Source organism: Anomaloglossus baeobatrachus, chromosome 11, assembly GCF_048569485.1.
Source record: "Anomaloglossus baeobatrachus isolate aAnoBae1 chromosome 11, aAnoBae1.hap1, whole genome shotgun sequence".
Lineage (NCBI taxonomy): Eukaryota > Metazoa > Chordata > Amphibia > Anura > Aromobatidae > Anomaloglossus > Anomaloglossus baeobatrachus.
This window is the reverse complement of record NC_134363.1, coordinates 50207056-50221247: the sequence shown is the minus strand read 5'-3', so window position 1 is coordinate 50221247 and position 14192 is coordinate 50207056. Positions and strand designations below refer to the sequence as shown.

Below are 14192 nucleotides of genomic sequence, written 5' to 3'. Positions count from 1 at the left end.
GAGATATATAGAGATAGAGATATAGATAGAGATATATAGAGATAGAGATATATAGAGATAGAGATAGAGATAGAGATATATAGAGATAGAGATATATAGAGATAGAGATAGAGATATATAGAGATAGAGATAGAGATATATAGAGATAGAGATATATAGAGATAGAGATAGAGATATATAGAGATAGAGATATATATAGAGATAGAGATATAGAGATAGAGATATATAGAGATAGAGATATATAGAGATAGAGATATATAGAGATAGAGATATATAGAGATAGAGATAGAGATATATAGAGATAGAGATATAGATAGAGATATATAGAGATAGAGATATATAGAATAGAGATAGAGATATATAGAGATAGAGATATAGATAGAGATATATAGAGATAGAGATATATAGAGATAGAGATAGAGATATAGAGATAGAGATAGAGATAGAGATATATAGAGATAGAGATATATAGAGATAGAGATAGAGATATATAGAGATAGAGATATTAGAGATATATAGAGATAGAGATATATAGAGATAGAGATATATAGAGATAGAGATAGAGATATATAGAGATAGAGATAGAGATAGAGATATATAGAGATAGAGATATATAGAGATAGAGATATATAGAGATAGAGATATAGAGATATATATAGATAGAGATAGAGATAGAGAGATATATAGAGATAGAGATATAGATATAGATAGAGATATATAGAGATAGAGATATAGATAGAGATATATAGAGATAGAGATATATAGAGATAGAGATAGAGATATATAGAGATAGAGATAGAGATAGAGATATATAGAGATAGAGATATATAGAGATAGAGATAGAGATATATAGAGATAGAGATAGAGATAGAGATATATAGAGATAGAGATATATAGATAGAGATAGAGATATAGAGATAGAGATATAGATATAGAGATAGAGATATATAGAGATAGAGATATATAGAGATAGAGATATATAGAGATAGAGATATATAGAGATAGAGATAGGATATAGATATATAGAGATAGAGATATATAGAGATAGAGATATAGATCGAGATATATAGAGATAGAGATAGAGATATATAGAGATAGAGATATAGATAGAGATAGAGATATATAGAGATAGAGATATATAGAGATAGAGATATATAGAGATAGAGATAGAGATAGAGATATATAGAGATAGAGATATATAGAGATAGAGATATATAGAGATAGAGATATATAGAGATAGAGATATATAGAGATAGAGATATATAGAGATAGAGATATATAGAGATAGAGATAGAGATAGAGATATATAGAGATAGAGATAGAGATATATAGAGATAGAGATATAGATAGAGATATATAGAGATAGAGATATATAGAGATAGAGATATATAGAGATAGAGATAGAGATAGAGATAGAGATATATAGAGATAGAGATATATAGAGATAGAGATAGAGATATATAGAGATAGAGATATATAGAGATAGAGATAGAGATATATAGAGATAGAGATATATAGAGATAGAGATATATAGAGATAGAGATAGAGATATATAGAGATAGAGATATATAGAGATAGAGATATATAGAGATAGAGATAGAGATAGAGATATATAGAGATAGAGATATATAGAGATAGAGATATATAGAGATAGAGATAGAGATATATAGAGATAGAGATATATAGAGATAGAGATAGAGATATATAGAGATAGAGATATATAGAGATAGAGATATATAGAGATAGAGATATATAGAGATAGAGATATATAGAGATAGAGATATATAGAGATAGAGATAGAGATAGAGATATATAGAGATAGAGATAGAGATATATAGAGATAGAGATATATAGAGATATATAGAGATAGAGATATATAGAGATAGAGATATATAGAGATAGAGATAGAGATAGAGATAGAGATATATAGAGATAGAGATATATAGAGATAGAGATAGAGATATATAGAGATAGAGATATATAGAGATAGAGATATATAGAGATAGAGATAGAGATATATAGAGATAGAGATATATAGAGATAGAGATATATAGAGATAGAGATATATAGAGATAGAGATAGAGATAGAGATATATAGAGATAGAGATATATAGAGATAGAGATATATAGAGATAGAGATAGAGATAATATAGAGATAGAGATATATAGAGATAGAGATATATAGAGATAGAGATAGAGATAGAGATAGAGATATAGATAGAGATATATAGAGATAGAGATATATAGAGATAGAGATATATAGAGATAGAGATAGAGATAGAGATATATAGAGATAGAGATATATAGAGATAGAGATATATAGAGATAGAGATATATAGAGATAGAGATAGAGATAGAGATATAGATAGAGATATATAGAGATAGAGATATATAGAGATAGAGATATATAGAGATAGAGATATATAGAGATAGAGATAGAGATAGAGATATATAGAGATAGAGATATATAGAGATAGAGATATATATAGATAGAGATAGAGATAGAGATAGAGATATATAGAGATAGAGATATATAGAGATAGAGATAGAGATATATAGAGATAGAGATATAGATAGAGATATATAGAGATAGAGATATAGATAGAGATATATAGAGATAGAGATATATAGAGATAGAGATATATAGAGATAGAGATATATAGAGATAGAGATATAGATAGAGATATATAGAGATAGAGATATATAGAGATAGAGATAGAGATATATAGAGATAGAGATAGAGATAGAGATATATAGAGATAGAGATATATAGAGATAGAGATAGAGATAGAGATATATAGAGATAGAGATATATAGAGATAGAGATATATAGAGATAGAGATAGAGATAGAGATATATAGAGATAGAGATATATAGAGATAGAGATATATAGAGATAGAGATATAGATAGAGATAGAGATAGAGATATATAGAGATAGAGATATATAGAGATAGAGATATATAGAGATAGAGATATATAGAGATAGAGATAGAGATATATAGAGATAGAGATAGAGATATATAGAGATAGAGATATAGATAGAGATATATAGAGATAGAGATATATAGAGATAGAGATAGAGATATATAGAGATAGAGATATATAGAGATAGAGATAGAGATATATAGAGATAGAGATAGAGATAGAGATATATAGAGATAGAGATAGAGATAGAGATATATAGAGATAGAGATATATAGAGATAGAGATAGAGATATATAGAGATAGAGATAGAGATAGAGATATAGATAGAGATAGAGATATATAGAGATAGAGATATATAGAGATAGAGATAGAGATAGAGATATATAGAGATAGAGATATATAGAGATAGAGATAGAGATATATAGAGATAGAGATATAGATAGAGATATATAGAGATAGAGATATATAGAGATAGAGATATATAGAGATAGAGATATATAGAGATAGAGATATAGATAGAGATATAGATATAGATAGAGATATAGATAGAGATATATAGAGATAGAGATAGAGATATATAGAGATAGAGATATATAGAGATAGAGATAGAGATATATAGAGATAGAGATATATAGAGATAGAGATATATAGAGATAGAGATATAGATAGAGATAGAGATATATAGAGATAGAGATAGAGATATAGATAGAGATATATAGAGATAGAGATATATAGAGATAGAGATAGAGATATATAGAGATAGAGATAGAGATATATAGAGATAGAGATATAGATAGAGATATATAGAGATAGAGATATATAGAGATAGAGATAGAGATATATAGAGATAGAGATAGAGATAGAGATATATAGAGATAGAGATATATAGAGATAGAGATAGAGATATATAGAGATAGAGATAGAGATAGAGATATATAGAGATAGAGATATATAGAGATAGAGATAGAGATATATAGAGATAGAGATAGAGATATATAGAGATAGAGATAGAGATAGAGATATATAGAGATAGAGATAGAGATATATAGAGATAGAGATATAGATAGAGATATATAGAGATAGAGATAGAGATATATAGAGATAGAGATATATAGAGATAGAGATAGAGATATATAGAGATAGAGATAGAGATATATAGAGATAGAGATAGAGATAGAGATATATAGAGATAGAGATATATAGAGATAGAGATAGAGATATATAGAGATAGAGATATAGATAGAGATATATAGAGATAGAGATAGAGATAGAGATATATAGAGATAGAGATAGAGATATATAGAGATAGAGATATATAGAGATATATAGAGATAGAGATATATAGAGATAGAGATATATAGAGATAGAGATAGAGATATATAGAGATAGAGATATATAGAGATAGAGATAGAGATATATAGAGATAGAGATATATAGAGATAGAGATAGAGATATATAGAGATAGAGATAGAGATAGAGATATATAGAGATAGAGATATAGATAGAGATATATAGAGATAGAGATATATAGAGATAGAGATAGAGATATATAGAGATAGAGATAGAGATAGAGATATATAGAGATAGAGATATATAGAGATAGAGATAGAGATATATAGAGATAGAGATAGAGATAGAGATATATAGAGATAGAGATATATAGAGATAGAGATAGAGATATATAGAGATAGAGATAGAGATATATAGAGATAGAGATAGAGATAGAGATATATAGAGATAGAGATAGAGATATATAGAGATAGAGATATAGATAGAGATATATAGAGATAGAGATAGAGATATATAGAGATAGAGATATATAGAGATAGAGATAGAGATATATAGAGATAGAGATAGAGATATATAGAGATAGAGATAGAGATAGAGATATATAGAGATAGAGATATATAGAGATAGAGATAGAGATATATAGAGATAGAGATATAGATAGAGATATATAGAGATAGAGATAGAGATAGAGATATATAGAGATAGAGATATATAGAGATAGAGATATATAGAGATATATAGAGATAGAGATATATAGAGATAGAGATATATAGAGATAGAGATAGAGATATATAGAGATAGAGATATATAGAGATAGAGATAGAGATATATAGAGATAGAGATATATAGAGATAGAGATAGAGATATATAGAGATAGAGATAGAGATAGAGATATAGATAGAGATAGAGATATATAGAGATAGAGATATATAGAGATAGAGATAGAGATAGAGATATATAGAGATAGAGATATATAGAGATAGAGATAGAGATATATAGAGATAGAGATATAGATAGAGATATATAGAGATAGAGATATATAGAGATAGAGATATATAGAGATAGAGATATATAGAGATAGAGATATAGATAGAGATATAGATAGAGATATATATAGATAGAGATAGAGATATATAGAGATAGAGATATAGATAGAGATAGAGATATATAGAGATAGAGATATATAGAGATAGAGATATATAGAGATAGAGATATAGATAGAGATAGAGATATATAGAGATAGAGATAGATATATAGAGATAGAGATAGAGATAGAGATATATATAGATAGAGATAGAGATATATAGAGATAGAGATATAGATAGAGATAGAGATATATAGAGATAGAGATAGAGATATAGATAGAGATATATAGAGATAGAGATAGAGATAGAGATATATAGAGATAGAGATAGAGATATATAGAGATAGAGATATATAGAGATAGAGATAGAGATAGAGATATATAGATAGAGATAGAGATAGAGATATAGATAGAGATATATAGAGATAGAGATAGAGATATAGATAGAGATAGAGATATATAGAGATAGAGATAGAGATAGAGATATAGATAGAGATATATAGAGATAGAGATAGAGATATAGAGATAGAGATATAGATAGAGATATATAGAGATAGAGATATATAGAGATAGAGATAGAGATATATAGAGATAGAGATATATAGAGATAGAGATATATAGAGATAGAGATATATAGAGATAGAGATATAGATATATAGAGATAGAGATAGAGATATATAGAGATAGAGATATAGATAGAGATATATAGAGATAGAGATAGAGATATAGAGATAGAGATAGAGATATATAGAGATAGAGATATATAGAGATAGAGATATATAGAGATAGAGATAGAGATAGAGATATATAGAGATAGAGATAGAGATATATAGAGATAGAGATATAGATAGAGATATATAGAGATAGAGATATATAGAGATAGAGATAGAGATATATAGAGATAGAGATAGAGATAGAGATATATAGAGATAGAGATATATAGAGATAGAGATAGAGATATATAGAGATAGAGATATATAGAGATAGAGATAGAGATATATAGAGATAGAGATATATAGAGATAGAGATAGAGATAGAGATAGAGATATATAGAGATAGAGATATATAGAGATAGAGATAGAGATATATAGAGATAGAGATATAGATAGAGATATATAGAGATAGAGATAGAGATATATAGAGATAGAGATAGAGATAGAGATATATAGAGATAGAGATATATAGAGATAGAGATAGAGATATATAGAGATAGAGATAGAGATAGAGATATATAGAGATAGAGATAGAGATATATAGAGATAGAGATATATAGAGATAGAGATAGAGATATATAGAGATAGAGATATAGATAGAGATATATAGAGATAGAGATATATAGAGATAGAGATATATAGAGATAGAGATAGAGATAGAGATATAGATAGAGATATATAGAGATAGAGATATATAGAGATAGAGATATATAGAGATAGAGATATATAGAGATAGAGATATATAGAGATAGAGATATATAGAGATAGAGATATATAGAGATAGAGATATATAGAGATAGAGATAGAGATATAGATAGAGATATATAGAGATAGAGATATATAGAGATAGAGATATATAGAGATAGAGATATAGATAGAGATATATAGAGATAGAGATATATAGAGATAGAGATATATAGAGATAGAGATATATAGAGATAGAGATAGAGATAGAGATATATAGAGATAGAGATATATAGAGATAGAGATAGAGATATATAGAGATAGAGATATATAGAGATAGAGATATATATAGATAGAGATATAGATAGAGATAGAGATATATAGAGATAGAGATAGAGATATATAGAGATAGAGATATAGATAGAGATATATAGAGATAGAGATATATAGAGATAGAGATAGAGATATAGATAGAGATAGAGATATATAGAGATAGAGATATATATAGATAGAGATATAGATAGAGATAGAGATATATAGAGATAGAGATAGAGATAGAGATATATAGAGATAGAGATAGAGATATATAGAGATAGAGATATAGATAGAGATATATAGAGATAGAGATATATAGAGATAGAGATAGAGATATAGATAGAGATATATAGAGATAGAGATATATAGAGATAGAGATATATAGAGATAGAGATATATAGAGATAGAGATATATAGAGATAGAGATATATAGAGATAGAGATAGAGATATATAGAGATAGAGATAGAGATAGAGATATATAGAGATAGAGATATATAGAGATAGAGATATATAGAGATAGAGATAGAGATATATAGAGATAGAGATAGAGATATATAGAGAAGAGATAGAGATATATAGAGATAGAGATAGAGATAGAGATATATAGAGATAGAGATATATAGAGATAGAGATATATAGAGATAGAGATAGAGATATATAGAGATAGAGATATAGATAGAGATATATAGAGATAGAGATAGAGATATATAGAGATAGAGATATATAGAGATAGAGATAGAGATATAGAGATAGAGATATATAGAGATAGAGATATAGATAGAGATATATAGAGATAGAGATATATAGAGATAGAGATAGAGATAGAGATATAGATAGAGATATATAGAGATAGAGATATATAGAGATAGAGATAGAGATAGAGATATAGATAGAGATATATAGAGATAGAGATAGAGATAGAGATATATAGAGATAGAGATAGAGATATATAGAGATAGAGATATAGATAGAGATATATAGAGATAGAGATAGAGATATACAGAGATAGAGATAGAGATATATAGAGATAGAGATATATAGAGATAGAGATATATAGAGATAGAGATATATAGAGATAGAGATATAGATAGAGATATAGATAGAGATATAGATAGAGATAGAGATATATATAGATAGAGATAGAGATATATAGAGATAGAGATATAGATAGAGATAGAGATATATAGAGATAGAGATATAGATATATAGAGATAGAGATATATAGAGATAGAGATATATAGAGATAGAGATATAGATAGAGATATAGATAGAGATATAGATAGAGATAGAGATATATATAGATAGAGATAGAGATAGATAGAGATAGAGATATATAGAGATAGAGATATATAGAGATAGAGATATATAGAGATAGAGATATATAGAGATAGAGATATATAGAGATAGAGATATATAGAGATATATAGAGATAGAGATATATAGAGATAGAGATATATAGAGATAGAGATATATAGAGATAGAGATATAGATAGAGATAGAGATATATATAGATAGAGATAGAGATATATAGAGATAGAGATATATAGAGATAGAGATATATAGAGATAGAGATAGAGATAGAGATATAGATAGAGATAGAGATATATAGAGATAGAGATATATAGAGATAGAGATAGAGATATATAGAGATAGAGATATAGATAGAGATAGAGATAGAGATATATAGAGATAGAGATAGAGATATATATAGATAGAGATAGAGATAGAGATAGAGATATATAGAGATAGAGATATATAGAGATAGAGATATATATAGATAGAGATAGAGATATATAGAGATAGAGATAGAGATATATAGAGATAGAGATATATAGAGATAGAGATAGAGATATATAGAGATAGAGATATATAGAGATAGAGATAGAGATAGAGATATATAGAGATAGAGATATATAGAGATAGAGATATATAGAGATAGAGATAGAGATAGAGATATAGATAGAGATAGAGATATATAGAGATAGAGATATATAGAGATAGAGATAGAGATATATAGAGATAGAGATATAGATAGAGATAGAGATAGAGATATATAGAGATAGAGATAGAGATATATATAGATAGAGATAGAGATAGAGATAGAGATATATAGAGATAGAGATATATATAGATAGAGATAGAGATATATAGAGATAGAGATAGAGATATATAGAGATAGAGATATATAGAGATAGAGATAGAGATATATAGAGATAGAGATATATAGAGATAGAGATATATAGAGATAGAGATAGAGATAGAGATATATAGAGATAGAGATATATAGAGATAGAGATATATAGAGATAGAGATAGAGATATATAGAGATAGAGATATAGATAGAGATATATAGAGATAGAGATAGAGATATATAGAGATAGAGATAGAGATAGAGATATATAGAGATAGAGATATAGATAGAGATATATAGAGATAGAGATAGAGATATATAGAGATAGAGATATATAGAGATAGAGATAGAGATATATAGAGATAGAGATAGAGATATATAGAGATAGAGATATATAGAGATAGAGATATATAGAGATAGAGATATATAGAGATAGAGATATATAGAGATAGAGATAGAGATAGAGATATAGATAGAGATATAGATATATAGAGATAGAGATATATAGAGATAGAGATATATAGAGATAGAGATAGAGATAGAGATATATAGAGATAGAGATAGAGATATATAGAGATAGAGATAGAGATATATAGAGATAGAGATAGAGATAGAGATATATAGAGATAGAGATAGAGATAGAGATATATAGAGATAGAGATAGAGATATATAGAGATAGAGATATATAGAGATAGAGATAGAGATAGAGATATAGATAGAGATGTATAGAGATAGAGATATATAGAGATAGAGATATATAGAGATAGAGATAGAGATATATAGAGATAGAGATATAGATAGAGATGTATAGAGATAGAGATATATAGAGATAGAGATAGAGATATAGATCGAGATAGAGATATATAGAGATAGAGATAGAGATAGAGATATATAGAGATAGAGATAGAGATAGAGATATATAGAGATAGAGATAGAGATAGAGATATATAGAGATAGAGATATATAGAGATAGAGATAGAGATATATATAGATAGAGATAGAGATAGAGATATATAGAGATAGAGATATATATAGATAGAGATAGAGATAGAGATATATAGAGATAGAGATAGAGATATATAGAGATAGAGATAGAGATATATAGAGATAGAGATAGAGATAGAGATATATAGAGATAGAGATAGAGATAGAGATATATAGAGATAGAGATAGAGATATATAGAGATAGAGATATATAGAGATAGAGATAGAGATAGAGATATAGATAGAGATGTATAGAGATAGAGATATATAGAGATAGAGATATATAGAGATAGAGATAGAGATATATAGAGATAGAGATATAGATAGAGATGTATAGAGATAGAGATATATAGAGATAGAGATAGAGATATAGATCGAGATAGAGATATATAGAGATAGAGATAGAGATAGAGATATATAGAGATAGAGATAGAGATAGAGATATATAGAGATAGAGATAGAGATAGAGATATATAGAGATAGAGATATATAGAGATAGAGATAGAGATATATATAGATAGAGATAGAGATAGAGATATATAGAGATAGAGATATATATAGATAGAGATAGAGATAGAGATATATAGAGATAGAGATAGAGATATATAGAGATAGAGATATATAGAGATAGAGATAGAGATATATAGAGATAGAGATATATAGAGATAGAGATAGAGATATATAGAGATAGAGATATATAGAGATAGAGATATATAGAGATAGAGATATAGATAGAGATATAGATAGAGATATATAGAGATAGAGATATAGATAGAGATAGAGATATATAGAGATAGAGATATATAGAGATAGAGATATATAGAGATAGAGATATATAGAGATAGAGATATATAGAGATATATAGAGATAGAGATATATAGAGATAGAGATATATAGAGATAGAGATATATAGAGATAGAGATATATAGAGAGAGATATATAGAGATAGAGATATAGATAGAGATAGAGATATAGATAGATAGAGATAGAGATAGAGATAGAGATATAGATAGAGATAGAGATATATAGAGATAGAGATATATAGAGATAGAGATAGAGATAGAGATATATAGAGATAGAGATATATAGAGATAGAGATATATAGAGATAGAGATATAGATAGAGATAGAGATAGAGATATATAGAGATAGAGATATATAGAGATAGAGATAGAGATATATATAGATAGAGATAGAGATAGAGATATATAGAGATAGAGATATATATAGATAGAGATAGAGATATATAGAGATAGAGATAGAGATATATAGAGATAGAGATATAGATATATATATATAGATAGAGATAGAGATATATAGAGATAGAGATAGAGATAGAGATAGAGATATATATAGATAGAGATAGAGATATATAGAGATAGAGATATATAGAGATAGAGATATATAGAGATAGAGATAGAGATATATCTCTATATCTCTATCTATATATCTATATATCTATATATCCATCCATCCAGGCACCCTAGGGGGACCAGCACCGGGTGACCGGTGTGGCTTACCAACCGCTAACGAGCGGAGTGTGTCCTCCAGATTCCCTGTCGTGGATCCCCCGGAGCTGCAGAGCTTTGCTGCTGAGTAGCATCCACCGGCAGAATGCTAAAAATGGCTGCCGGAGCTCTCGGGGGGGGGGGGGGGGGGGATGTGGAGCCGAGGGCGGCGCCAGCAAAGAGCGGGAATCTGGAGTCCCCACAGTGGTCAATGAGGGGGGAGGGAAACATGCAAGATGCTCCAGCCCTCAAAGCAGACGTCACGTCGGTAATCCCGCCCTAACCCCTGACAGGCAGGCTCGGGGGCGGGATTTTTCGCGACTAGGCCGCGGCGAAGCCGGGGACTAAATTTAAGGCCGTGCCCGACAAGCAGGCACGGTCGGCGCGGAAGTCCGCCGAAAAGACAACGGACGGAACTACCGCGGCTTCCGGGGATAAGGTGCGACCCTCTCTGTACAGTCCCCACATGGGGACACAGAGTACCTTCCAGTTGCAGGGCCCGGTCCCTGGGGGTGAAAAAGCTCCGGACCGGCAGGTTCCACCAGGGGCTGCGGATGGAGCACGGTCCCAGCTTAGGATGACCGCTTAGGATCCCACTTCTCCCAGAGCCGCATAAGGGATGGTGAAGGAGACGGCATGTGGCTCCAGCCTCCGTACCCGCAATGGGTACCTCAACCTTAACAACACCGCCGACATAGTGGGGTGAGAAGGGAACATGCCGGGGACCCCATCGGGGTCCTCTATTCTTCCATCCGACATAACTATGTATGAGAATGCATGAGTGGATGTGTGCCTCCTTCCACACAAAGCATAAAACTGAGGAGCCCGTGATCCACAGGAGGGTGTATAGGCAGAGGGGAGAAGTTACACTTTTTTAAAAGTGTAATACTTTGTGTGGCCTCCAGAGGCAGAAGCTATACACCCAATTGTCTGGGTCTCCCAATGGAGTGACAAAGAAAAAGCCCAAATGTGGACGGGGACGCGGCAAACCTATGGTCAGGAGAGAGGTTAAATTGGACCTGTCATATTTCAGAATGCCGATTGCATTGTTCTAGTGGAGGTAAGCCACCGGCCGATGTGTCAGTCCGCGGCTCACAAAACACAGGAGTGCTCGGCCGAAGTGCTCCCGAGTATGGGAGACAGCCGAGGTGCCTGTTGGCTTAATGATTGGCAGAAGCACCCCACCGGTCCTCCTCTCGCACCTCTTCTGGGTCTTCCCGAGATGCACAAGTCATGTCTCACCGCTGCAACTCCCCCGTCTGGTCCACCATTCGTTCCTCGCTCACAATCTTACGGCGCTGCCAACAACTAGACCCAACGCAGTCACAGGGTTGCAATACACGCCGCCGACGTCCGGCGCACCCCATGTGAGCAGCAGCGTAGGAAGATAGTGACTAAGAAGACAGCTGAAGATTAGTGAGTGGAGGATCGGTGGGGTGAAATAGGTGTGGGGTGGGCAGGGAAGACATGGGTAGAGTGCCTAGTTGTTTCTTCAGCCCCTTTCCAGAAAATGTGAAGACAATTTCAGGAGCTTTGCCCAACTCTACTCAGGAGTCTCTGGACACCATTACTACGATTCGGCTAATGAAGCAATACTCTATGGGCACTTACAGATTTTCGCCAGGGTTGACGTATACTTGACATGGAAGGGAGCGGGTGAGTTTAGCATTGTTGTCAACAGCCGGTGGTTTAGGCTTCTATACGGAAAGGAAAAACACCACATCAAAACCATTCACTAGAAAGCATCCTGGTATTGAGCGTCGCCCAGGACATAACTCACCTCCTGCCACTCCAGCACGCCGCTCCAGGCCAGCATTTTGTTAGCCACAGACTGCTGTGTATTGGCCAATTGTGCAGTGGCAAGTTGAGGGGCGCTCGCTTGCTGAGCCGGTACACCGGGCGGCGCTCCAGCACCGGGCTGCAAGGAAACAAAGGTCTAAATTATACAACCCGACAACATACATAGTTGTAGCATGGGGTCTATGGGGGGGGGGAGGAGGATATATCAGAGTTGCCCGATTTGCAGGACATCAGTAGTCCATGGCTGATGGACCAGAGCTTTGCAAACCTCCTCCTACCTGGCAGCATCCTCACCTCCCCTTATGAATAGTAGGTCGGGCGTGCCGTTGTGTGTCCATTACAACAATGATGTCAAGTCGGACCTACTAATCCAAAATAGGAGCCAGGGAAATCACCAGGTAGGAGGAAGGGGTTTGCTGGACTCTGGTCCGGCAGCCGTGCACTACCGGTGTGGCTGTTAGACCAGGGTACTGCAATCCTTCTCGGTCAAAAAGATCTTACAAACCATAAACATTTAGGATAAATGTGTACGATATGTTGAGGGGTTATTCCCGCCTTATAATGTGAGGGGTTAGATTTTTAGGACCCCCCAAGCAATCCTAAGACTGAAGGATGTGGCTAATGGAAAGTATGGCAGGCTGGAGATGCAGGAACAAAACTGACTCTAGGAAGCCCCAATATGGCTGTTATAACAACGGTGGTGACAAGGAAGGAGAAAAAGATTAGGACAAGCATGCACACATCGTTCACCATTAT

The 14192-nt window shown here is 31.5% G+C and overlaps 1 protein-coding gene across 3 annotated transcripts in view; it reads right to left on the bottom strand.

Annotated features, from left to right (window-relative positions):
* The window catches only part of MED25 (mediator complex subunit 25), a 181264-nt gene that overhangs the window by 102645 nt on the left and 64427 nt on the right, over positions 1-14192 (bottom strand). For 2 of the 3 annotated variants that reach the window (XM_075329202.1, XM_075329203.1), the window contains exons 11-12: positions 13417-13554; positions 13248-13333 (exon numbers count right to left, since the gene is read on the bottom strand). In XM_075329202.1, coding sequence (XP_075185317.1) covers positions 13248-13333; positions 13417-13554 — 224 coding nt within the window. The remainder of the gene's footprint in view (positions 1-13247; positions 13334-13416; positions 13555-14192) is intronic. The other variant, XM_075329204.1, reaches the window with a different exon arrangement.